The sequence below is a fragment of the Hylobates moloch genome, unplaced genomic scaffold (genome assembly GCF_009828535.3).
Source record: "Hylobates moloch isolate HMO894 unplaced genomic scaffold, HMol_V3 SCAFFOLD_5, whole genome shotgun sequence".
Classification (NCBI taxonomy): Eukaryota; Metazoa; Chordata; class Mammalia; order Primates; family Hylobatidae; genus Hylobates; species Hylobates moloch.
In genome coordinates this window covers 33562723-33589773 of record NW_026652280.1, presented here as the reverse complement: position 1 = coordinate 33589773, position 27051 = coordinate 33562723, and the positions used below count along the sequence as shown (strand labels likewise).

At 42.2% G+C, this 27051-nt stretch overlaps 1 protein-coding gene across 1 annotated transcript in view; it reads right to left on the bottom strand.

The window, feature by feature from the left end:
• Positions 1–4000: 4000 nt before the first annotated feature.
• The window catches only part of PSTPIP2 (proline-serine-threonine phosphatase interacting protein 2), a 94935-nt gene continuing 71884 nt past the window's right edge, over positions 4001–27051 (bottom strand). The window contains exons 6-15 of the mRNA XM_032152408.2: positions 26858–26920; positions 20594–20692; positions 19956–20001; positions 18912–18991; positions 14793–14891; positions 12478–12574; positions 12274–12355; positions 11110–11144; positions 9217–9274; positions 4001–5930 (exon numbers count right to left, since the gene is read on the bottom strand). Coding sequence (XP_032008299.1) covers positions 9225–9274; positions 11110–11144; positions 12274–12355; positions 12478–12574; positions 14793–14891; positions 18912–18991; positions 19956–20001; positions 20594–20692; positions 26858–26920 — 651 coding nt within the window. The 3' untranslated portion in view covers positions 4001–5930; positions 9217–9224. The remainder of the gene's footprint in view (positions 5931–9216; positions 9275–11109; positions 11145–12273; positions 12356–12477; positions 12575–14792; positions 14892–18911; positions 18992–19955; positions 20002–20593; positions 20693–26857; positions 26921–27051) is intronic.

Below are 27051 nucleotides of genomic sequence, written 5' to 3'. Positions count from 1 at the left end.
TTTGTCTATCAATAACCAATTTTCACCGCCTTGGTGGCAATACCGCCCCCATTAAGAATGCAAATCTTTGTTTTTTTCTTTTTTTTTTTTGAGACGGAGTCTTGCTCTGTCACCCAGGCTGAAGTGCAGTGGTGTGATCTCGGCTCACTGCAAACTCTGCCTCCTGGGTTCAAGCGATTCTCCTGCCTCAGCCTCCTGAGTAGCTGGGATTACAGGCACATGCCACCACGCCTAGCTAATTTTTGTATTTTTAGTAGAGATGGGGTTTCACCATGTTGGTCAGACTGGTCTCGAACTCCTGACCTCAGGTGATCCACCTGCCTCGGCCTCCCAAAGTGCTGGGATTACAGGCATGAGCCACCACATCCGGCTGAGAATGCAAATCTTACACTAAGAGATATTTGCTTTATGGCAAAAGTGGTACAACAATGGACAAATGCCTATTGGCTCCCTTTTGTCTACTGTGTACCGCATCACCTAGAAGATGCTGTCCTGATAGATTGCTGGAATGTCCTCTTAAAGGTGCAGCAGCTTGAGAATAATACCTTGCAAGGTTGGGGTGCTGGCCCTGATGATGAGGTGTTGGTGTTTAAATGGCCACAATCTGGTACTGCATGTTATGACTCCAATAGGTAGAAAACACAGTCTGGGAACTGAAGAAAATTATGTATACAGTGGTCCATTTCCAACACAAAGTGCCTTGAATTGGCTTAGATCAGCAAACTACAAAAGAAACAGGATATATGAGGCCTCTGCTTGGAGAGCCAATGCCTGCTTGTTGGCCTCCACCTTCCCCACAACTTAGTTGCCCTCACCTGAACCAAAGGAGTTTAGTCTAAGATGAAAGTTTACTAGACTGCAGAATAGTTCGTTTTGTCTGTTCTTATCAGCCTGCCCAGCTATTTAGGTCATAAGTCAAGCACTTGAACAGCTCCTGAGCTAGGATTGCAATGCATTGTGGGCTGCAACAAGATGCAGCAAGACAACCCTAAAAAAATACCTAAAGCCTTTACCCAACAATCAATTGGCAATGTCCAGGAAGATTGTGACCCCGTAATACTCAGCCTATGAGGAACTAGTGGAGGGACCTGTGCACTAGGGGATAAATTGCTTCTTGAAACTGTGCTGGGTGTGCCTGCCTATCAGACACCTGATCTTGCAAGACCGTCATTAAAAGTCTCACGTTTGATGTTCTGCAGGTCTCTGAGTCCATTCTTTGGATTTGGATGGGTGAGTTTGTCTCTCATGGAAACCAAGAGGTAAGAGTGGCATCTGTCACTATGGCTTACACTGACCCACAGGGGGAATTTGTGCTTCTCATCCCTTCAACTTTAGGCTCTGCCAGACAAAAACTCCTGACTCTAGGAGGTTGGCAGGGGATACCTATACCAGGGGATATAGAAAGGGTTCCATAAAACTATGGCCAATGCCTGGGCTATTGGGGTTCCTCATACCAATAGACCAGCAGTCAAAGAGATGCATACCAATCCCAACAGGAGTTAGTGATTATCATGAGAAAAAGGGGGCAAGGATGAATATATCTGCAAGGCAGGAGTTTCCCTGGGGTGCTTTCTTGTGTTCCCATGCCTGGTAATTAACATAAACTGGCAATTTCAGCAAACAGGGGACAAAAGCTTGATAACCAGGGCTAAGACCACCACCCCAGGGAGGAAGATGCAGATTATCCCACCAGTCAAGCAACCTAGACAAGCAGATGAACTAGCCAAGTTTAAGAGGATTCTAGAATGTCTGTGCATTAGTTCACTAGGGCTGACATAAAAAAATACCACAGATTGGGTGGTTTAAACAACCAAAATTTATTTTCTCTCTGTTCCAGAGGCTGGAAGTCCAAGAGCAAGGAGGGCAAGGTGCAGAGTTGGTTTCCTCTGAGGCCTCTTTCCGGGGCTTGCCACTGGCACATGGCCACCCTCTTGCTGTCTCTTCACGTACTCATTCCTCTGTAAACACGTACTCCTGCTGTCTCTTCCTTTTCTTCTTCTTCTTTTTTTTTTTTTGTTTGTTTGTTTGTTTGAAACAGAGTCTCCCTCTGTCACCTAGGCTGGAGTACAGTGGTGCGAACTTGGCTCACTGCAACCTCTGCTTCCGGGGTTCAAGTGATTCTCCTGCCTTAGCCTCCTGAGTAGCTGGGATTACAGGTGCCTGCCACCACGCCCGGCTAATTTTTGTATTTTAGTAGAGATGGGGCTTCACCATGTCGGCCAGGCTGGTCTCAAACTCCTGACCTCAAGCGATCTGCCAGCCTTGGCGTCTCAAAGTGCTGAGATTACAGGCATGAGCCACTGCGCCTGGCCTCTTCCTCTTCTTAGAAGAACACCAGTCACTAGGATTAGGGCCCCACCTCAATGGCCTCCCTTTAATTTAATCACCTCTTTAAAGGCTCTATCTCCAAACATTCTGAAGTACTGGCTGGCAGCTGGGACTTCAACATATGAATTCTATGTGAAGGTGGGGTGCACGATTCATCCATAATAGGAGGGGGAGGAAGGAGATGATGAATATCAATTATGAATGTAAAATTATCTGTAAGAACAGGAAATATAGCTGGTCCTGCTCTTTCATTTATATGTGTGTGTGTGTGTCTGTTTTTGGAAGTTGGGACTTGAAGAAGTAGTGATAGGATGGAGCAAAAAGTGGGGTATGGATGCATCTGAACCATGTGGGGTCAGATGCTATCAATGCCCCATCCACATCCCTTCAGTACCTCTCAATTCCTTAAACACACAGTTCCAACTGTCAGGAACTGTGTCCCTGCCTAAGGACCCTCTCAGATTGTTCCCACTCTCCAGCATTGGAGGCAGCCCAGAAGTGCTGGGAAATTAATGCCTCCTAGGAGCATTCCGCAACCAGTGACTGACAGGAGTTGGTGAATAAATACTCCAGCTCCCTTGTGGCTTAGTGCAATATCTCCTAAGTGTGTGTGTGTTCTTTTTGTTTTGTTTTGTTTTTGTTTTTGTTTTTGTTTTCTTGAGACGGAGTCTTGCTCTGTTGCCCATGCTGGAGTGCAGTGGCGCGATCTTGGCTTACTGCAACCTCCACCTCCCGGGTTCAAGCAATTCTTCTGCCTCAGCCTCCTGAGTAGCTGGGATTACAGGCATGCGCACCATGCCCAGCTAATTTTTTAACTTTTAATAGAGACAGGATTTCACCATGTTGGCCAAGCTGGTCCCGAACTCCTGACCTCAGGTGATCCACCTGCCTCCGCCTCCCAAAGTGCTGGGATTACACCACGCCCAGCCCCAGTTGTGTGTTCTGCACTGTTTCCTGGGAGTCTTCAACAAGAGCAAGCTCCAGCTGCCTGCCATGCAGCTTACTTGATAATGCACGCTTTTTTTGCCTTTCTTCCTTTCCCTATCTGGCTTCACCACTTCCATACTGGCACTTTCTGGAAAAAGTACTTGTACACAAATCCTTATCTCGGGGTCTGCTTCTGATGCAACCCAAATTAATATACCACCAGTCTATAGAATAGCTCACATTTACTAAATTTAACACATGTACTCATTTGGCTTCACTCACTTTGCACTCCTTATTTCTCTTTCAAGCGGTTGTTTCTCTAGCTATGTTTTCTTATGGGCCACTAATTCCTTCATAGTCTCTACTATGTGCCAGGTGCTGGAGATACAGCAGGAAAAAGAATAGACAACGGCCCTGCTACCATTGGGGTTCCAGTCTAAAAAGGAAGACAGGCTTTGAACAATTAATTTCAAGGGTGAATCATATCATAACAAGGAAAATGGAGGAGAGGAGAGATGCAGTAGTAGGATCCAACCTAGTCTGAAGGCACAGATGGTGTCTCCCAGAGGAAGTAACACTGCAATTGACCTCTGAAGGATTAGTACAAAGCAGTTCGGCACCATCTCCATTTGGCTTCCCTGACCAGCGATTTGTCTTTTTGAAACCTAACAATCACAAATGTGGCAAGGGATCAAATAAAGCTTGCAAGAGCGATATGGTCAACACAAAAATACGAAGCAAATCTCAAATTACCAAGAACCTTTATTTAACCTACCAAACTAAAAGAGCAATAAAATAAAAATATTTTCCATCCACAAAACGGTTTTACATCAACTACACTGACCAATACAGAGAAAAGGGAAATCCCTGAGGAACTGCCAACAATAAATAATATACTTAAAAATAGAATGTTCTGAGTGTAAAGGAACATTTCCTGAGCCCGTTCAGTTTGGGGAAATTTGGCCCTTTGCAAAATTCTGTTTCTCAAAAGGATATCCAACTGATGCAAGTTTCCTGTCATGACAAGAAGCTGTCATGTTCAGTAGCACCTTACATGAAAGGTGGGGAAATAGGCCAGGCGCAGTGGCTCACGCCTGTAATCCCAGCACTTTGGGAGGCCAAGGCAGGTGGATCACCTGAGGTCAGGAGTTCAAGACCAACCTGGCAAATATGGTGAAATCCCATCTCTACTAAAAATACAAAAAATTAGCCAGGTGTGGTGGCAGATGCCTGTAGTCCCAGCTACTTGGAAGGCTGAGGCAGGAGAATCACTTGAACCCAGGAGGCAGAGGTTGCAGTGAGCTGAGATCATGCCACTGCACTCCAGCCTGGGGGACAGAGCAAGACTCTGTCTCAAAAAAAAAAAAAAGAAAGAAAAGAAAAGAAAAGATGAGGAAATAATCAATCTTCTTCCGATCAATTTGTCCATAGTTCTGGAAAAGCTACTGCACAGAGCAGGAGAGGAAACTATTTGCTCTCTGTAATACTGAAAAACTGAGAGTGCTATTTTAACTTGTCAATAAATAAAAGGTACCATTTTCTCACAGTGCACAGATGTTGTACAAAAAGTACATGACCTCCCTGCTGTTTGTGAGTGAAAAAGGAAAACCCAAATATTTGTGAAAGTGTAAGATGGATGCATTTAGAATTCTGGGGTCTAGCAAGGGAAAGGTTCTCTGTGAAGACCCAAAGTTGAGGACTGGTTTTGTAACTCTAAAATTATCTTAAGGAATGGAATCAAAATACGGTATTTCATTGATTCTAGAATGTATTTTTTTCCTACTTTAGCATCTTAAATTCAAATGGGCTTGGCCATCAATGGTCTGTCCCAAGTTTATTGGCAACTCCTCGACCCCACCTTCTTAGTGCAACATAAAATAATGGCATGTTTTACAATCAGTGGCTCCTTAAATTAGATTAAACATCATGCTCTGTAGTTCAGTATACACAGGGATCCACATAAAAATAAATCTGAAATTTAAACCCTGGTGATTTTCCCAACTGAGAAAGTGCTGGCAAAAATATTTGGCATCTTAAATTTCAGCATGAGCATCACAACTTCAGGAAGGGTTAGAAGAATAGTGATGTGGGTTGGGCTCGGGCTCTAGTTGTGGTTCTGTCCCTAATCAGCTAGGAAAACTGTAAGGAAATTAATTTCACACTTGTAGGCTTTGTTTCCTCATCTGTAAAATGAGAAAGTATGATCAGGTGGCTTCTAAGTCTTCCAGCCAAAAAGGAAGGTAATTTTAAATCTTGCACCACTGAGGCTGTGTGTCGCCATGGAAACTCCACAGCCAGGCTGCCCAAAGCCAAAGGAGCCACTACTGCATCTGGTGGCTCAGAATCCTCTGCTGCCACCTCGGCTCCTCAAGTGGACGCTCCAAATCCAGAAGTGGATTTCATGCTTCCCATGTTGAAAACCTAATTCATTCACAACCTGAGTAACTGGGAAAGAACAATTCTTCAGAATGGGGCAATTTGTAAACTTCAAAAAACTGCAGAACTCTACTTGCTTATGTTGTCCTAAATGTCTACCATAAATTTTAAATCTCTGAAAAATTATAGCAAGGGTTCACTTCAAAGTTTTCATGACTGACATAACGTGGCTATAGGTCCTGCTGCTCTGGGTGCCCTTTCCATGTCATAGAAGCACTAGCCGGAAAAAGCTCTGGTTTCTGAAAGAAAATAACAAAGAAATTTCATTTGAATGAACAGTGCTTGTCAACACTCTCTCCTACCTTGAGAGTATATTCAACAAGAATAAGGGTGCAGGCCAAGGAAAACAAATGGTGAGGAATGGGTATTCCAAGCAATGAGAAATGGAATGTGATGATAACAGCATTGCTTTATGGTAAATAATACATACATTTACATTTTTATACATATTTTAAATTTGAAATTTTCAATCTATCTTTATCTAAACATGTTAGAATTAACAATAGGAATAGCAGCTAAAATCAACAACTACAAAACAAATCACAAATTCCTAACTCTTTCTGTTTCATTTTTTTTTTTTTTTTTTTTTTTTTTGAGACAGAGTCTTGCTGTGTTACCCAGGCTGGAGTGCAGTGGTTCAGTCTCAGCTCACTGCAACCTCTGCCTCCCAAGTTCAAGTGATTCTCCTGCCTCAGCCTCCCAAGTAGCTGGGATTACAGGCACCTGCCACCGTGCCTGGCTAGTTTTTGTATTTTTAGCAGAGATAGGGTTTCACCATGTTGGCCAGGCTGGTCTCAAACTCCTGACCTCGGGTGATCCGCCCATCTTGGCCTCCCAAAGTGCTAGAATTACAGGCATGAGCCACCGTGCCGGGACCCTGTTTAAATTTATTTTCCAAAAGTTCATTCAAACTATTTTAATTGTTGTGATAAGTTGCTTAGTAAGTTATTCACTAAATTAAACTTCCTTCTTTAAAATTTTCTGAAATTCAATATATGTTGTATACTGAATGTGAATGTGTTGTATATTCCCTTTTCTAAAATTTTCTGAAATTGATGTATATGTTGAACCCCGACTCATTGAACTGGCACAGATTCCAGTGAACTCCAGTGAAATGATATAACTCAAGTACATGTGTTGGCACTAGCATCTTGCATTCAAACATCACACTCTTAGACTCTGAGGAACTACAGTTGTTGGGTCAAGTGGTACTATTAAGCTACTAGAATATATTCTTTACCCAGACAAGTAAGGACAGAAAAGAGGTAAAAAATAAAAAGAAACACTTAGGACTGCCAATGACCTGCCCATCATCTACACAGTGCTCCAGAGAGCACGTGCCACCTCTGAATTCCAAGTTATTGATTTAACAGGTTTCCACTCTGCCTCTAAATAGGGCCTTGCCCCTTTCCATGAGAAAGAGGAAGGTTTATGAAACAAAGAAGAACGATGACTGATTGTAAAGACTAGAATTTATTTGTAGATTTGTAGGTCCGAAGTTATATGTAGTTAGAGAACACGGTACTTTATGTCTTCAAGTTCCATATATTTTATAGCAAAGTTGCTTAAATATTAAATATATTAAGCAATTATATTAAGCAATTATATTAAGCAATTTAAGGACTTACGTTTAAATATAATAGAAACTAGCTGATTCTTTCTTTTTTTTTTTTAGACCGAATCTCGCTCTGTCGCCCAGGCTGGAGTACAGTGGCACAATCTCAGCTCACTACAACCTCCACCTCCTGGGTTCAAGCGATTCTTCTGCCTCGGGGTCCTGAGTAGCTGGGGCTACAGGTGCCTGCCACCATGCCTGGCTAATTTTTTGTATTTTTTTTTTTTGTTTTAGTAGAGACAGGGTTTCACCATGTTGACTAGGCTGGTCTCAAGTGATCCACCTGCCTCAGCCTCCCAAAGTGCTGGGATTACAGGCGTGAGCCACTGTGCCCGGTCATTAGCTGATTATTTTTATGTAATTAGGACAAGTTGGCATCTGTCCTAGATAGCCAGTTGGCTGTAAGTCACAAAGTAGGTGTTTTTAGAGGACCGGAGACAAACAATGTTTGATGTGCTCACTTTGGTGGTATAGAACACTACAGAAAATCACCCTGGAGCACTGTTAAAATCTGTTTAGGTTCATAAACGACGGTATATGTAACCAACACCAAACCAGGAAGGGTGAGAGAGAGGTTGTTGCCTTTCTCCGTTGACTTCTGGCATCCCACCCACCACTGCCTGCCACTTTGTCTTCTGATACTGTTATCCAGGGCATACAACTAACAAGAAATGCAAAGACGTGTAGTTCAGATGTGTAGCTCAGTCCACACTGAGATCAGGAATATGTAAGTGGATCAACTCTTTAAAACAGTTTTTAGTCAAAGTAGTAACACATTTTCATTGCAGACAAATTCAAAAACAGAAAGGAAAAATATTACCTGTTTAGAAATATATCTCTTCAGACCTTTTCTTGGCTTGTGTATACCTATATAATTCTTTTACCCCAAGATAAGCCCACTGGGGTAAAAGAATGATACTTTATGAAGAGTTTTTTTTAGTATCGCTACTTTGGCTTCTGAGGCATTTCTTCATATCTGTGAAGAATGATTTTGACTTGGAGAATGTTCCAAGCACCTGAGTGCCTAAGAACAAGAGTCACCATGCAGTACATCTTTGCAGCTGCAGTTGGCTTAGCAGTGTTCAGTCCTCTGCTAAGAATCCTCGTGGTTTGCTTGTTCAGAGCATTAATAATCTGCAGGATGACCTCTATGATGACCTTGTGTGTATAGTGAGTGTGATATCATTTGCACTTCTTTTTATTTGACTTTTCCTCTTTTAGATGGTGAGAGAGTAAACTAAAATCTAAATTACTTTAACAGTGAGGATGATGTGTGTTTTGTTGATGAGCACTGCCTTAAATCCAGGTGTGTAATAACCATAAAAGAGCTTAATAAGAGCAGAGAAAGAGGGCTGGGCATGGTGACTCATGCCTGTAATCCCAGCACTTTGGGAGGCTGAGGCAGGCAGATCACTTGAGGTCAGGAGTTCAAGACCAGCCTGGCCAACATGGTGAAGCCCTGTTTCTACTAAAAATACAAAAAATATTAGCTGGGTGTGGTGGTGCGTGCCTGTAATCCTAGCTACTCAAGAGGCTAAGGTGGGAGGATCACTTGAACCCAGGAGGTGGAGATTGCAGTGAGCTGAGATCGCACCACTGCACTCCAGCCTGGGTGACAGAGCGAGACTCTGCCTCGAAAAAAAAAAAAAAACAAGCAGATAAAGAGTTACTATGGAATAATCAATGAAGGAAAAATAACCTTGTTCAAATAGGTATGGAAGGGTCTCCAGTCTGCTTCCAGCTGTGGCATCCAGAGAGGTGTCCTGAAGGGACAGCATGCTGGCCAGTGTGCCTGCCTGATGCAAGGCCTTGCTAGTTTGTGGTAGTGTTATAAAGAAGCTTCAAAGGCTTCAATAGCACAATTACCAGTCTACACAGGACTCAATTATGTGAAAAATAAAGGTTCTTACCATTGATTTTACTGATAGAGCAAACTGTAGTCATTAACCAAAGAGTAATCGGGATCATCTGCAAAAGGCAGAACACAGAAAACAACAGTAACATCAATTTTTCATAAGATCTCAGCCCTTTTCAAGCCAGGGCATTTCACTTACAGATTCTGGTGTCTATCCTTTTGTAAGAAGAAAATAGATCTGCCAACAAAAACTATAAATGGTAGTCACGACTCCAAACCAGAGGACATTCTGGAAATCACTATTCTGACTTCTTTGCCCTCTTTCATCCATGCTCAGGTACAGTATCCACAGTAAAATCATCTTTAAAAATGGACAGAAATAGCATCCTACATTACCAAGTGGTAATTCTAAAACAACAAGAAATAAAATACCTTAAATCTTCATGTTGTTCAAAGATATAATTTCAGCCACTACATTTCTTTTCCATCACTAAATTTTTAGTGAACTGTTAAGTGCAGCATAAGCTGTCCTCCTCCTGTATTGATAGGTTTCGACTCTGTGTCCCCACCCAAATCTCATCTTGAATTGTATCTCCCAAAATTTCCACCTGTTGTGGGAAGGACCCAGTGGGAGTTAATTTGAATCAAGGGGGCGGTTTCCCCCACAATGTTGTTGTGGTAGTGAATAAGTCTCACGAGATATGATGGTTTTATCAGTGGTTTCCACTTTTGCATCTTCTTCATTTTCTCTTGCTGCCACCATGTAAGAAGTGCCGTTCACCTCCCGCCATGATTCTGAGGCTCCCCCAGCCATGTGGAACTGTAAGTCCAATTAAGCCTTTTTTTCTTCCCAGTCTCAGGTATGTCTTTATCAGCAGCATGTAAACAGACTAATACACTCATTGTCTTGAACATGGGTAGGTATATCTTTTCTTTACTCAAATAATAAATACATGTTGAATATCTACCATGTACTCAGAACTGTGTCGGGTGTTGTGAGTAATACAGAAGACAAAGTTGTACCTGACCTTGGGTTCTTATTATTATTCAAGGCATACAACTAACGAGAGCTTGTTTGGAGTATACTCTTGACCAAAGACTGGGCCTCCTCTCTCAGGAATGGTCGTCCTCTTTGAGCACATAGCTTCGGGAGGGATGCACATGGACTGGTGAGGGAGGAAGGGGACACCCACCTAGCCAGCCAGATGCGCCAAATCAACCCTAGCAATCAATGGGCTGACAGATGTTGCAGCCAGACTGCCCTCACATCCCATACAACTAATAAGAAGTGCTAAGATGTGTACTTCTCCCAGAGGTATCATAGGAGTTCAAAGAAAGAAAGAGACTATTGTGATTAGTGAAAGGTCTCATTAAAGATAACATTAAGGTACATGTTTCTTGACGTCCATGCCTTCCATAAATTGTATTTCTATGTAATCCAAGGGGAACTATATCTCAGTTCTGCTGTTGTCACAGTCCAAGTTAAAATAATCGTTTAGGTAAAATTTGCTTGCAGTAAGTTTCTTTTGGTATTTCAGTAACTGAATTATCTTGGATAAGCTATAAAATAGACCACCAATTATCATATTCCACTCTGTGACAAGTAGTAGTATAGTACGATTCTAACATAGACTTATTCTCTTGGGAATTTGATTCTATTTAATCCTTTCATTCCCTTTATTTCAAAGTTCTAGCTATTTAAAGAAAACCCAATATAAGAATTTCGTGGGTTTTTTTCTGAGGAACGGCAATCGGCTCACTGCATCCCTTCACCTCCAGGTTCAAAAATCTCTCTTCACCTCTTGATACTGGATTACAGGCACATTTTGTATTTTTAGTGGAGACAGAGTTTCACCATGTTGGCCAGGCTGGTCTTGAACTCCTGACCTCAAGTGATCTGCCTGCCTTGCAATATAAGAATTTCAAAAGACCTTTTTTAGTGGCATACCTGGTGAACTTTTAGGAATTGGGAGGGGTCCTCTCCTGTAAGAAATGAAAACCAAAGTATTTTAGATAAATTCTTGTTATTTTTATAATTTTTTTACTTCTTGCTACAAGCCTATTGTACTCTAATCAGATCTGGTTTCTGCACTGGATGGTCAAGAAAGCTCACCTAAAGCAAATGATCTGTAGCACTGACCTACGGAAATCTAAGTTGCAGACGTTATATTATGGCAAGAGGCAGCATGCATAGTGATTAGGAGCACAAAGCCTTATCCCCACAACCTGGACTGGCAGGATTAAAATCTTAGCTGTGTGGGAAAGACTTCCTGAGTGCCTTGAACATCCGCATCCTCATAAGTAAAATAGGAAGTGTAAACAGCTCCTACCTCGTTGTGGGGATTAAATCAGCTAATTCACACTGACTGTTTTGAACAGTGCCTGACATGCTTAAATATTGATAATGATCATGCAATCCTTCCCAGGCACTCCCCATCTTTAATAAAACTGGAGTGAAAATTCAAAAGCTTAGACTACAAGCTGACTGTGTCAAACAGAAGTTTCTCTTCCCGCAGCATCCTTTACATGAACGGCAGCGAACTTTCTTAGTAAAGGACCACGTAGTAAATGATTTAGACTTTGCTGGCCACATACCATCTGTCTTGCAACTCTACTCAACTCTAGTGGCAAAGCAGCCATAGACAAAACCTCAGTGAGTGAGGGTGCTTGTGTGCCCATAAAACTTGATAGAGGGACACTGAAATTTGAAATTCAAATAATTCTCACACGTCACGAAATAGTATCGTCTTGACTTTTTTCCAGCCATTTAAAAATGCAAAGACTATTCTTAACTCACAGGCCCTATAAAAATGGATTTAACTCTCTGGGGCCATAGTTTGCTGACCCCTGCTTTCTACAGGCTGTAAGAAAAGTATAGGATTCATACATGAATAATAATGATCAAGTTCAGCCATGATATACTCCTCCCTGAACTATGACTATTAAAATCCACTTAATATTTTTCCTAAAAATACTATTTCCAAAAAGCAAGCAGCCTCATTAAGCAGATGCAGTAGTAGACATGTTCCAATTCTAACATGTCTTAGAACATTCATGATAACAATGTTTGCTAAAAGTATTTTTCTTCCTGTGACAGGCAGCTGGCTATTACCTTGCCAAGTTAGGCCCTGTAGCCTTTCCTGGTGGGACTGCATTCTTCTGGGAGGAGTAGAAATTCTCATACATGATGGGTGCTAGGAGAGTCACCAAGAAACAGGACATGAAGAGGCAGGCGTCTTTCATCCTCAATGACATCTAACAAGAAAGGCTAATAGAATTGTGTAAATAACACTCCCCACCCCACCGCCCCATTCACCTGGTGGAATCTGTCCAGTTTTGCGTTGATTCACAAAGTATTCAATGTCCTTCTGAATGCTGCACATTTCTAAACTCTTTCGGACTTGTTCGTACATCTAATAAAAAAGAAGGTCAATTAATAGGTAGAGGTATGTTGAGATCATTGTGACACAGCTCCTTAAAAACATGGGTTTGAGGTGGGGCGCAGCGGCTCATGTCTGTAATCCCAGCATTTTGGGAGGCTGAGGCGGGTGGATCACAAGGTCAGGAGTTTGAGACCAGCCTGGCCAACATAGTGAAACCCCATCTCTGTTTAAAATACAAAAAATTAGCCAGGCATGGTGGCAGGCGCCTGTAATCTCAGCTACTTGGGAGGCTGAGGCACGAGAATCACTTGAACCCGGGACGCGGAGGTTGCAGTGAGCTGAGATCGCACCATTGCACTCCAACCCCAGGTGACAGTGCAAGACTCTGTCTCAAAAAACAAACAAACAAACAAAAAAAACCATGGGTTTGATAGAGAGCTGACTCTTCCAAATTTTCTTGTTTTGAAAAAAAAAGAACACATTCCAAAGTCCCAGATTCACAGATTCACATTAGAGCTCTTCTCTGATGCACATCTGCTATTAATTTTTAATTTTTTATTTTATTATTATTTTTTAGACAGAGTCTCACTCTGTCACCCAGCCTGCAGTGCAGTGGTGCAATCTCGGCTCACTGCAACCTCCACCTCCCTGATGGAAGAATTCCCCTGCCTCAGCCTCCGAAGTAGCTGGGATTACAGGCGCACGCCACCATGTCTGGCTAATTTTTTTTGTATTTTTAGTAGAGACGGGGTTTCACCATGTTGGCCAGACTAGCCTCGAACTCCTGACCACAGGCAATCCGCCCACCTTGGCCTCCCAAAGTGCTGGGATTACAGGTGTAAGCTGCTGTGCCCAGCCTACATCTGCTATTAATTTTTTAAAGATGACAGAAAATGTATCTTTGTGGCAGGACAAAAGCCTTGGCTGAATTTTTTTTTCTTTTCTTGAGATGGAGTCTCACTCTGTTGCCCAGGCTGGAGTGCAGTGGCACAATCTTGGCTCACTGCAACCTCTGCCTCCTGGGTTCAAGCGATTCTCCTGTCTCAGCCCCCCAAGTAGCTGGCACTATGTGCCACCATGCCTGGGTAATTTTTGTATTTTTAGTAGAGACGGAGTTTCACCATGTTGGCTAGGCTGGCTCTAACTCCTGACCTCAGGTAATCTGCCCACCTCGGCCTCCTAAAGTGCTGGGATTACAAGTGTGAGCCACCACGCCCAGCCTTGGCTGAAATTTTTTTAAAATACTGATGGAACCAAAAAGTAGATATTAAATCCTACGGCACAAGACCAATGCCACACAGAAATGCAAAGACAATTACTTAAAGAAGAGTTTTCCATTCAATCCTATTGGTTTTCTGGGTGTTTAGCTGTTCTTCTAAGGTGAATGTCTCATCTAATGTGAGGGTGGCTACTCCTTAGCAAAGAAGGTTGTGATAACTTGATTTGATGCCTCTGAGATGTGGGGAGCACATTACTATTGCTGTGTACAGGTTAAGCCTGGATAATGGACCAGGGAATGCTGTTGAGGTAAGTCTGAGCCCTGGAGCAACCATTAGCCTGGGAAAGAGTCAGTGTCCTAGTACTTGGTGCTGTCCTGGAGTGACCCCATTCCAGAATTGAGCCGTGTCTGGGATGCACATACATGCTGTGATATCTGCCTTCTGTACATGAAACTCTATTTGGGTTCTATCTGTTCTCCTGCCCTAACTCTGAATTTTTTGTGCCCTAACTATCAATTTCTTTTTTTTTTTTTAATTGAGATAGAGTATTACACTGTCCCCCAGGCTGAGTGCAGTGATGCGATTTCGGCTCACTGCAGCCTCCGCCTCCTGGGTTCAAGCAATTCTCCCACCTCAGCCCCCTGAGTAGCTGGGATTACAGGGGTGCACCACCATGCCCAGTTAATTTTTGCATTTTTAGTAGAGACAGGGTTTCACCATGTTGGCCAGGCCGGTCTCAAACTCCTGACCTCGGGGGATCCACCCGCCTCAGCCTCCCAAAGTTCTGGGATTACAGGAGGGAACCACCGCTCCCAGCCATGAATCTCTTAATGAGAAAATCATGGTGGCAAATGAGCCAGGAGTCAGGTTACATGTTATCTGCATCCTTCTATCAACTCACTGTATGGCCTTAGGCAAGTCACCTTACCTCATCAAGGGCGAAGTGAACCAATCAATATCTATAGTTCTTTCTACTCTAATGTATCCAACATGCACCCGACAATCCTCAGTGGATGCCTCTGACTTACTTCATCACTGGTGACACATTGTTGTGACAGCTGATTCACATGTAACCACAATGCATTCCGGAAGAAGTTTATTCGTTCACATTCTTGAGCCTCAAATGCCTACAGAAAAATAGCCACATGTACATAAATATGCAAGGAAAAGGGCCGTTCATTTTGGCTAGCTGTGACTTAAGAAAGAGTGTCAACCTTCAGTTATCCGTAAACTTATTGTCCAATTTAGAATACTTCTCCCCCACCACTGAGGATGCTCATAAACTCATATCACAAAGAATGCAAACAAATCCTAATATCTTAGTAACACAAACAGGCTTGGAAATAGTTCTGAGGGTAAAAAGTAATGATGATCCCAGATACCAATATTCTGAGTTCCTACTGACATTTCCAACTATCTAACATCATCTCCACCTGAGCAGCCTGCCAGAGCCTCAGATTCAAAATGCTGCCCCTCCCACCCTGGAATGAATGAGTTTGACTGGCAAGATGGTCATAACTGTTGATGCTGATTGATGAGTACATGGGAGGCTGTGTACTTGTCTTCTATCTTTGTGTATGTTTAATTGTTTTTCCTTTAAAAAAGGGTTAAAATAAAAGTCATTGCCTGAGATACAGTATTTTGGATATAAACCAATATCACCTTTAGAAAAATCAAGCTAGTCTATGAAGCAGATGGTATTCTATTCAACAGTGGATGTGATATATCAGTGTATTTTTAAAATATTGAATACCATAGCTATTTTTAATATGAACGAATTTTACATACCATAGCTTTTATATACCACAGCCCCTTTTCCACTCTACGAGGAGAAAAGGATGGGGACAGGTATAGCTATAAGTGGTTCTCATACTTGAATTCACATCACAATCACTTGGAAGGTTTATTAGCATAGACATTGCTGGGCTCTACCCCCACAGTTTCTGATTCAATTTCCTATCTCATACTATAGGTTTTATTCAAAACCAAAAAATTTGGAATGCCTTTTAAAATTTGCTACATTTTAAAACTTGTTATAAAATAAAACAAAACTTCAAACATATACAAGAGTAGAGAGGTACAGATAGTATGATGAATCCCCATGTACTCATCACCAGCTTAAACATTTATCTACTCACAACCAATTCTGTTTTATCTATATCTCTACCAGTTACCCTACTCTCTGGAGTATTTTGAAGCAAATGCATTATTTCACCTCTAAACATTTTTATATCTATATAACATAGTATAATAATTTAATAATATTACATTATTTTTGTTATGGACTATTTCACATAGAATCAGAGGACAGTATAATAAATACCTATATACCAACTACTTAGCTTTGTCAAAAACTTCAGCCATATTTTTTCAGATTCTGTAAAAGCCCCTGTGTGATTTACCCAGTTTCTATCACCTTCCTCCTTCCCCAGATAGCCATTATCCTGAATTGTATCATTCTTATGCAGCGTTTGTTTTGTTTTCTATTGTTTTTTATGGGAAGGGGTTGTTTTGTTGTTTGGTTTTGGGGGGTTTTTATTTTGTTTTGTTTTAAGACAGGGTCTCACTTTGTCACCCAGGCTGGAGAGCAGTGGTGCGCTCATGGCTCACTGCAGCCTCAAACTCGCGGGCTCAAGCAATTCTCCCACCTTAGGTTCCCAAGTGGCCTCTACCACCACGTCTGGCTAATTTTTATATTTCTTTGTAGAGACAAAATTTCACTGTGTTGCCCAGGCTGGTCTTGAACTCCTGGGCTCAAGCAATCCACCCGCGTCAGCCTCTGAAAGTGCTGGGATTATAGGCGTGAGCCACCGCACCCGGCCTTTATGCAGGTTTTTACACTACATATGTATCTATAAAACGTATATGATATTGCTTTACATGTTTTTAAACCTTATTAAAAAATGGCCTCATTCTAGGCTTTCCCCTAAGAGTGTGGAGTTACAGAAGTAAAGCAGAAAACAGTGTTTTAAGAGAAGCATAATAACCTACAGTATCAGATGGCAAAGAGAGATCAAATAAGATTAGAAACTGCAAAGGCCCACTGGCCCTCATGCCAAGGGATTCTGATGCCCTCCAAGACAGCAGCTGCAGGGAAGCAAATCCCAGATGCTGCAGGCTGGGGCAGGCAGGACAACATGGACTTAGAGACAAGCCCTTCAAAAAGCGTGGCTGTGAAGAAGGGCAGGGGTAGCAGGGGTTGTAGATAGAAAGCAAGAACTGCTGGTTTTGTTTTTTGTTTTTTGGGTTTTTTTGAGATGGAGTCTAACTCTGTTGCCCAGGCTAGAGTGTAGTAGCACGATCTCAGCTCACGGCAACCTCCACCTCCCGGGCTCAAGTGATTTTCCCACCTCAGCCTCCCAAGTAGCTGGGATTACAGGTGCTTGCCACCACACCCAGCTGATTTTTGTATTTTTAGTAGAGACTGGGTTTCACTATGTTGGCCAGGCTGGTCTTGAACTCCTGACCTCAGGTGATCTGCCTGCCTTGTCCTCCCAAAGTGCTGGGATTATAGGCATTAGCAGCCACTGTGCCTGGCCGAACTGGTGGGTTTTAAAGCTAGGAGAGAGCTGAGTCTGTGTGCAAGATAACAGAAGTTGACAAGTTCTCTATGCCCAAGAAGGTGGGGAAAGGCAAGCTGGATGAAAAAAGATCTTGAACAAGGAAGGAACAGCCCCCTTTCTGCGCTAAGAGGAAAAAAGGAGTGGGGCAGGCGTATCTGTCAATGATTCTCATACTTGAATTCGCATCAGAGTCACTTGGAAGGCTTATTAACACAGAGATTGCTGGGCTCTACCTCCAGAGTTTCTGATTCAGTAGGTCTGAGGTAGGTCTGAGAACCTGCATTTCTAACAAGTTCCCAGGTGATGCTGATGCTACCGATCCTAGGACCTCACTTTGAGAACCACTGGAAGAAAATGTGTAGGCAGGGTGACAGAAACTTAAGTAAGCTTCCAAGTTATGTTTTTTATTTTCTCTTGGAAATTGTGAGGTCATTTGCTGCAAAAGAAAGGGAGCAGTGGTGAAATTGAAGGTATGAAGAGAGTAAAACAAAACAAAACAAAAAAAACCCTCCAGCCAGGCATGGTGGCTCATGCCTGTAACCCTGGCAACTCAGAAGGCAAAGGTGGAAGGATTGCTTGAGACCCAGGAGCTCAAGACCAGCCTGGGCAACATAGCAAGACCCTGTCTCTTTAAAAATAAAATAAATAATAAATAATTAACAAGGTGTGGTGGTGCACGCCTGTAGTCCCATCTACTTCCCTTGAGCTCAGGAGTTTGAGGCTGCAGCGAGCTCTGATCGTGCCACTGCACTCCAGCCTGAGTGATAGAGTGAGACCCAGACTCAAAACAAAAAGCAAACAAACAAACCTCCAAAGCCTGCTCACTTGCTGTCGGCATTCCCTTTAGAGCCTATTGAGGCAAGGCTCTCCAAAGGTAATTACTTAATCGACCACTAACTGATTCAGCTATTTTATGCCTGTGCTAACCCAACATTAGACTAAAATTTGAATTGCTGGACAGCATGGTCAGGATGGGGATGAGGCAGACAAGGTTTGGGGAAAACTATTCCCGTTCCTTCCATTCTTCACTTAAATTTCTGATTTCTTTTTTTGTTTGTTTGTTTTTTTGGAGACGGAGTCTTGTTCTGTCACCCAGGCTGGAGTGCAATGGCGCGGTCTTGGCTCACTGCAACGTCCGCCTCCCAGGTTCAAGCTATTCTCTTGCCTCAGCCCCTAGAGTAGCTAGGATTACAGGTGTGTGCCACCACACCCGGCTAATTTTTGTATTTTTCGTAGAGACGGGGTTTCACCATGTTGGCCAGACAGTCTTGAACTCCTGACCTCAGGTGATCCACCCGCCTCGGCCTCCCAAAGTGCTGGGATTACAGGCATGGGCCACCGTGCCCGGCCAAATTTCTGATTTCTAATTTGCCCTCAAGCTCTGTAACTCTATGAGAATCGGGGCAGATCATTTCTACAAAAGTAGACTCTCGAGGTTCTGGGCAGAAGACCCACCTCCCGGCCTCCCGTCCCCACCCCGGCCCCGCTCCCCCCCCTTTCCCCCTTCTCCCCGTCCTGAGCAGCTTCCTGTTACACACCCCTCCACACCCATCCCAGTCTTGAGCAGCTTCTGGTTACGGGTACCTCGCAGGCCTTGATGTGCTCACTCTGCCACTCTTCTCGGACCTTATCCAGGGTGCTGATGTGCAGCATGTATGCTTTGTCTGCAACAGAAGGGAGAGACCTGGGTCAGAACTAGACAGGAAGGTGGCTCGCAGATACACCCACAGGCTCATCTCAGATGGCAAAAGAAACTCATCGGAGTTGTGCTGAGCTCACAAGGCCCCCAGGACTCTGAGCATTGGGAGTTATTGCATCTCTCACCCTCATCATACTTGGTGAAGCAGGCAAAGGAGGGTATCACTTTCTTTTTAAACATTGGACCAAACATTGAGAAAGAAATGTTCTAAGGAAGAAGTCAAAGCTGATAAGAAACCTCAGCCAGGGTTTTGTTTGTGTAATTCCACCTCAGTATTTCCCATCACTTTTCATTTTCAAAATTGTCTGATGAAGGATGCAGAGAAGAGAATTACCTTGAGCCCTAAAGGGGCACCAAGTCACTTTAGTTTCGAATGTAGAGATTAAGATGTACATAACCACCACAGTCATGAGGGATATTTCCTGCAGGATATTCTGGGAATTAGAAGCTTTTGCAAATGCCTGGTTTGGGTCTTAGATTTCAGTGATAACAAGGCCTTGCAGCTTGGCTGTTTCACAGCAGATAAGAGCTACCGGGGCTGAAATGGTCTTTTAGATAGATGTCCCAATACATCAGAGGAAGCACCTGATTGCAAAGCCGCTACCACATGACTCCACCATCTCACTCCCATGTAAGGCAGCAAGATCTAAGCAGACAGCAGCCAGAAACAGTGTCCTCATAGCCTCCTCCCACCTTCTGGGATTCTAATAGACCCTCCCTTCCTCTCTCCTCTTCTTTCCTTTCCTCCCCCCCTTCCTTACTCTCTCCCTTCCTTCCTCCCTTTTTCCCTTCTAATATCTCACTAATCCTGCTGAATATCCATATATTCTCTCTTTAAGATATATAAAACTCCCTTTCTCAGGGACACATTTAGGATAACGTAAACCCCACCAGCAACCCTCCTCCATCCATAGCAACTGCCCCCTCACCCGAGTCTTCTACTGCGGTCTTTGAAGTTGCCAGTTTCACGAAAAGCTGTGAAAACAAACAAACAAAAAAAGAGCAAGCATTGGGAATGCTGCACAAGGCTTCCATAGACAAAACAGATTGAAAAGCGGTAACTATGAAGAGACCAGGTCTAGTGCAAGTCCTGTGTACATTTCTCTCGTGAGCAAATCATTCAATGTGCCCTGCAATCTTATCAATCTTGGAAAATATCCATAAAGCATCTTGCCCAGTGTCTTCCTAAAGACACACCCAGCCCTCTGGTTGCAGAAATCTTATATCTAGATTTTACAAAGTTAAATTTGTAATCCACCCAAGCAAAAGGCAGCCTGACTACAAAGAATACATGAGCCAAGTCTTTAAGAAAAATGAAAACAACTGGGAAACCCCTCCAACCTCTTATCACCCCATCTCCCTCCCTCATAGCCATGCTTCTATCGCTTTTCTCCCAACCCCCAAATATGTGGCAGTGGTTTTTCAGGTTCAGAAGACCCCCAATACATGAAGGAAGATATTGCCAGGGGTTTAGGGTACAGGTTCATTTCTTATGAAGATTCATAATTGGCTTTAGCCTGATATAGGTCAATCTCAGATTTTTCGGGTTGTTAGCCCTCCCGGGTACCTTTTCTTGTTGCTTCGGGTTCACCAGGTTGGCATTCCGGCTGACGGCCTGTTCTGCCTCATCTTTGTCCCGGCATTTCTGCTCATAGTTCTTCTTTGCCTTTGTCATTATGAACAAAGAGAACCAAAACAAATGAACAGAGTGTAACCCTGAAATGCAGCCCCCTTGGCCCAGGAAGTCCAGCATGGACAGGGCTGACTGATTAGCACTCTGATTGTCACTAAGCCATGGGTTCCCAGAGGGCAGATGCTTTTTCTTATCAATCTTTGAAAGCTCACTCTCTCTCTCTCTAGCCCTTTTTCAAATTATGTAATAGCAGCAACCTGATCAAGGAAGTAATAACTCCTATTTGGCAACATAAAGTACATGAGCTTTAAAAATGGACTGAAATGAAAAATGGAATTTGAAATAGACAAAATTAAGGCCAGGCACCATGGCTCACGCCTATAATCCCAACACTCTGAGAGGCTTAAGTGGGTGGATTGCTTGAGCCCAGAAATTCAAGACAAGCCTGGGCAAAGTGGGTGAAACCCCATCTCTACAAAAAACACAAAACTTAGCTAGGCATGGTGGCACACACCTGTGGTCCCAGCTACTTGGGAGGCTGAGCTGGGAGGGTCGCTTGTGCCCAGGAGTTCAAGGCTGCAGTGAGCTATGATCATGCCACTGCACTCCAGCCTGGGTGAAAGGGTGAGACTCTGTCTCAAAATAACAATAACAACAACAACAACAACAATTAAAATATTTATGTAACTCTAAAATGTGTGGTCTAAAATTTATGAAACATTCATAATCCTGAGAATGCATGCACAAACTCTTGGTTATTTGGCACCAACTCACACTAATTCTAACGAAGCCTCAATATTCACCACAGCATGTGAACAGCCGGCAGGTTACCAATGCTATCATTTATTTTGCTTAAAGATAGTCGTGTTCCTTATTTATTTATTTATTGAGACAGAGTCTAGCTTTGTCACACAAGCAGGAGTGCAGTGGTGCGATCTCGGCTCACTGCAGCCTCTGACTCCTGGGTTCAAGCGATTCTCCTGCCTCAGTCTCCCTAGTGGCTGGGACTACAGGCAAGCACCATCATGCCCCCCTAATTTTTGTGTTTTTAGTAGAGACAGGGTTTTCACTATGTTGGCCAGGCTGGTCTCGAACTCCTGACCTCAGGTGATCCACCCGCCTTGGCCTCCCAAAGTGCTGGGATTACAGGCATGAGCCACTGCGCTCAGCCAGTATTCCTTTTTTATTTAAAGAATTCTGTTTTTTTTTTTGAGACGGAGTCTCACTCTGTCACCCAGGCTGGAGTGCAGTGGCGCAATCTCGGCTCACTGCAAGCTCCGCCTCCCGGATTCACGCCATTCTCCTGCCTCAGCCTCTCCAAGTAGCTGGGACTACAGGCGCCCGCCACCATGCCCGGCTAATTTTTTGTATTTTTAGTAGAGACGGGGTTTCACCGTGGTCTCAATCTCCTGACCTCGTGATCCGCCCGCCTCGGCCTCCCAAAGTGCTGGGATTACAAGCGTGAGCCACCGCACCCGGCCAAGAATTCTGTTTTATGTAGTTTAAACGTAGGCCATGGTCTATCGTGTGCTACCATTACCACCAGTATTATGGAAACAGTTCACAAACTATAATCATTAGTGAATCATAAAAACAATTTTCTGTTTCATCTGTGAAAGCAAAGACTTTTTTAAACACCAAAGCTGCTTTATCTTAGTTCCAGGAAGTGGGAAGAAAACCAACAAAGCTGTGAATCAAACAGTTAGCTAATAAATAAAAATGATGAGAAAGAATGGTTGACTTAAGATAAATAAAGAAAATACGGCATATATACACAATGGAACACTACTCCACTATAAAAAGAATGAAATCCTGTCATCAATGGCAACACGGATAAGCCTGGAGGACATTATGTTAGTGAAATAAACCCTTTGATATACTGATTTCCTTTCCTTTGGATAAATACCCAGTAGTGGGACTGTTAGATCATATAGTAATTCTATTTGTAGTTTTTTGAGAAATCTCCATACTGTTCTCCATAGTGGCTGTACTAGTTTACATTCCCACCAACGGCGTGTAAGAGTTCCTTTTTCTCTAAATCCTTGTCAGCATTTGTTATTTTTTGTCTTTTTGATAACAGCCATCCTAACTGGGGTGAGATGGTATCTCATTGCGGTTTTGAGTTGTAGTTCTCTGATGATTAGTGATGTTGAGCATTAAAAAATATACTTGTTTGCCATTTGTATGTCTTCTTTTGAGAAATGTCTACTCAGATCCGTTGCCCATTTTTTAATCCAATTGTTTGTTTTTCTCTTTGCTGCTGAGTTGCTTGAGTTCCTTGTGTATTTTGGATATTAGTCTCTTGTCAGATGAATAATTTGCATATTTTCTCCCATTGTAACCACTGTAAGTGTTCAATTCAGTGGTATTAGATACATTTATAAAGTTACGTAACCATCACCACCATCCATCTCCAAAACTCTTTTTATCTTATAAAACTGAAATTCTATGCCTATTGAACAATAACATCTCAACTTCTTCTTTCCGCAGCCCTTAGCAACCGCCATTCTATGTTCTGTCTCCCTTTTATTATTTTTTTTAATTTAAAAAAATTTTTGTGGGTACATAGTAGGTTTATATACTTATGGGGTATATGAGATGTTTTGATGCAGGCATGCAATGTGAAATAAGCACATCATGGAGAATGGGGCATCCATCCCCTCAAGCATTTATTCTTTGAGTTACAAACAATCCAATTACATTCTTTAAGTTATTTAAAAATATATAATTAAGTGATTATTGAATATAATCACCATATCATGCTATCATCCCCTTCATTTTTAGAAGATATTTTCACTGGATATAGGGTTATGTGTTAACAGTTCTTTTCTTTCAGCATTTGCGATATGTTGGGCCACTTCCTCATGGTCTCCATGGCTTCTAATAGGAAATCTGCTGTCATTGGCTTTCCCTTTTAGGTTTTCTCTTTTAGTGAAGGTGTCATTTCTCTCTCATTTAGTTTTCAGAAGTTCGATTATATGTCTTGGTATGGATTTCTTTGGGTTTATCTTGTTTACAGTTTAATCAGCCTCTGGGATATGTAGATTTATGTCTTTTGCTAAATTTGGAAATTTTTCAGCCATTATTTCTTCAAATAATGACATAAAGCTGGGCTTTTTCAGCCCACCTTCCTTCTCCTCACGTTCTAGTATCACAGAGACATTAGTGTTAGATCTTTTCTTATAGTGCAAAAAGTCCCTGAGTCTCTGTTAATTTTTTTCAGCTTATTTTCTCTCTGTTGTTCATGTCTGGCAATTTATATTATTCTGTCTTCCAGTTAACCAATTCTTTCTTCTGTCTCTTCCATTCTCTTCTCAAGCCCATATATTGGGTTTTCTAAAATTTTGATTATTATATTTTTCAGTTCTAAAATTTCCATTTGGTTCATGTTTATATCTTCTATTTCTTTGCTGAGCTTTTCTATTTCTTTGCCAGTCCTTTCTTTGTTTCTTTCGTTTGTTTCAAGTGTGAATCAGGTGTAGTGGCACATGCCTGTAATTCCAGCTAGTCAGGAGGCTGAGGTGGGAGAATCACTTGAGCCCAGGAATTCAAGGCCAGCCTGGGCAACATTGTGAGACCCACCCATCTCAAAAAAAGTGTCTTTGTAATTGCTTGCTGAATATTTTGATAATGGATGCTGTAAAATCTTCATCGCATAATTCCAACATCTCTGTTATCTAGATCTTGGCATCTATTGATTGTCTTTTTTTTCATGCAGTTTCATATCTTTCTGGTATGAAGAGTGATATTTGATGGATTTGGGGGACTTTTTGGTATTATGTTACAAGACTCTGGATTTTATTTAAGGCTTCTGTTTTAGCTAGCTTCCTCTGGACACCACTCCAGCCGGGGAAGGTGAGGCATCATCTCATTACTGCCATGTGAGTGTGAAAGTCCAGGTTTCCCCTCCTTGGTCTCCACTGACACCACAGAGTGTATGTGACCCAGTTACTACTGGAAAGTGGTTAAAGTTCTCACTCTCCACTAGACCTCCTTAGACACCATCCCAGCAGGGAGAGGGTGTACGTCATTATTTCCCGGTGCAGGTGGAAGTCAGGGTTCCCCACATAGCTCCCACTGACACTGTGTAGAGGAGGCTCTGCTACCTCCTGGTGGGAGTGAAAGTTCTGGTTCCCTATTTGTTCTCTGTCGCCACCTTGGCAGGGGAGTTGGGTGCTCTCTACAGCCTGGTGTGGTGGAAGTTTAGACTCTCCACTTGGCCTTTGCCGATGTGTGGAGGTGGGGCCCCAGGTTTTTTACATGGTGTTTGGCTGCAGTAGAATGGTTATTTTCTAAAGTTTCTGTCCTGCTAGGCTGCCCCTTTTCTGGTCTTTTGGCTAGAGAGAACAGGTTTTTCTTGGAGCTTTTTATTTTATTTTATTTTATTTTTTTTGATCTATGACCATTGGCATTTCTGGGATGCCTGCTTCTTTGGCACTCAGTCTGTGATAAATGAGGCAAAAAGAAAGCCCAGGGAACCCTTGTCAGGTTGCTCTTTGAGTCCAAGGTCACTAGCCAGTGTGCCTTCTTCTCTCCACCTTTCAGAGTTTTTGTGTTGTTTTTTTTTTTTTTTTGAGACAGAGTTTCACTCTTGTTGCCCAGGCTGGAGTATGCAATGGTGCGATCTCAGCTCACCGCAACCTCCACCTCCTGAGTTCAAGCGATTCTCCTGCCTCGACTTCCCAAGTAGCTGGGATTACAGGCACACACCACCACGCCCAACTAATTTTTTTTTTTTTTGTATTTTTGGTAGAGTTGGGGTTTTGCCATGTTGGCCAGGCTGGTCTCGAGCTCCTGACCTCAGGAGTGACCCGCCTCGGCCTCCCGAAGTGCTGGGATTATAGACATGAGCCACTGTACCCAGCCAGAAAGTTATATTTTGATAAGCCTTTCTCTTTAATTATAAAAAATCTTGCCCCAGATTGTTTAAAATATAAAAGGTCTGGGAAAAGTCATCTATCAACTAACACTATTTCTGTATTACACTGACATCATTCCCTATTTATCAATTGTTTTTGAGGGATATATGTATCAACATAGTGAAATTCCTTTATGGTCCTCCTATAGAATATCATATTTGAATATTCTGTGTCAAGATGAGTCATATATTTCTACAGAGTCAACAGATTCATAAAAGCTAGAGAGAGATTTCTAGCAACTTGTCCAATCTCTGTCTTGCCAAGCATTTTTTAAATAAATTACTTAAAGTTTTTTATAATTTTCAGATATCTTAAAACAGAAAGGGATCACCCAATAAAATAGGTAAGCAATCAAGATTCAAAATAGTAACAGGGTAAAATTGCAAATTCAACAAGATAAAGGGTATTGTACACTATATATGTTTTTGTATCTTTGCCTAAAATATTTGAACTGACTTGCTATGTTTTCTCGGGTTACCAGAAAGATAACCCCGTTGCATTTCCACTATCTAATGTCACTTTCAATCTTTCCAAGGCCTTAAAAAAAGAAAAACCTTATACACTGTTGGTGGGAGTATAAATTAGTTCAACCATTGTGGAAAGCAGTATGGAGATTCCTCAAAGAACTAAAAGCAGAACTACCATTTGACCCAGCAATCCCATTACTGGGTATAGACCCAGAGGAATATAAAGCATTCTACCCTAAAGACACATGCACGTGAATGTTCACTGCAGCACTGTTCATAATAGCAAAGACATGGAATCAACCTAAATGCCAATCAATGACAGACTGGATAAAGAATATGTGGTACATATACACCATGGAATACTATGCAACCATAAAAAAGAATGAAATCGTGTCTTTTGGGGAAACATGGATAGAACTGGAGGCTATTGTCCTTAGCAAACTAACGCAGGAACAGAAAACCAAATACCACATGTTCTCACTTATAAGTGGAAGCTAAATGATAAGAACTTATGAATATAAAGAAGGAAATAACAGACACTGGGGTCTAATTGAGAGGGAAGGTGAGAGGAGGGAGAGGAGCAGAAAAGATAACTATTGGGTACCGAGCTTAATCTCTGGGTAATGTAATAATATGTACAACAACAACAACAAAGAAAACCCAAAGCATTTAAGGTTGTTTTCCCTAAAACACTGCATTAATAAATAATAACATTTTTGAAATGTTATTTGAGTAGGAATACGTTCATACACAGCACAGGATTTCAGAAAATGTCACCATTATCCCAAAAAAGACAATAAACTGTGACTCACATCCATGGTTTTCTTGAATTGTAAGCTCTTTTGTTTATGGATAGCATCCATTACAAGCTCTGTCTGTAAAGAGATCATAAACACTATTAATAAAAACAGAAATCATTATTAATAAAAACAGAAATCATTATCAATACTAGCTTATCTTGAGGGTTAAGTGTTCGAAATGATTACCCACATTTCACAATCTTCAG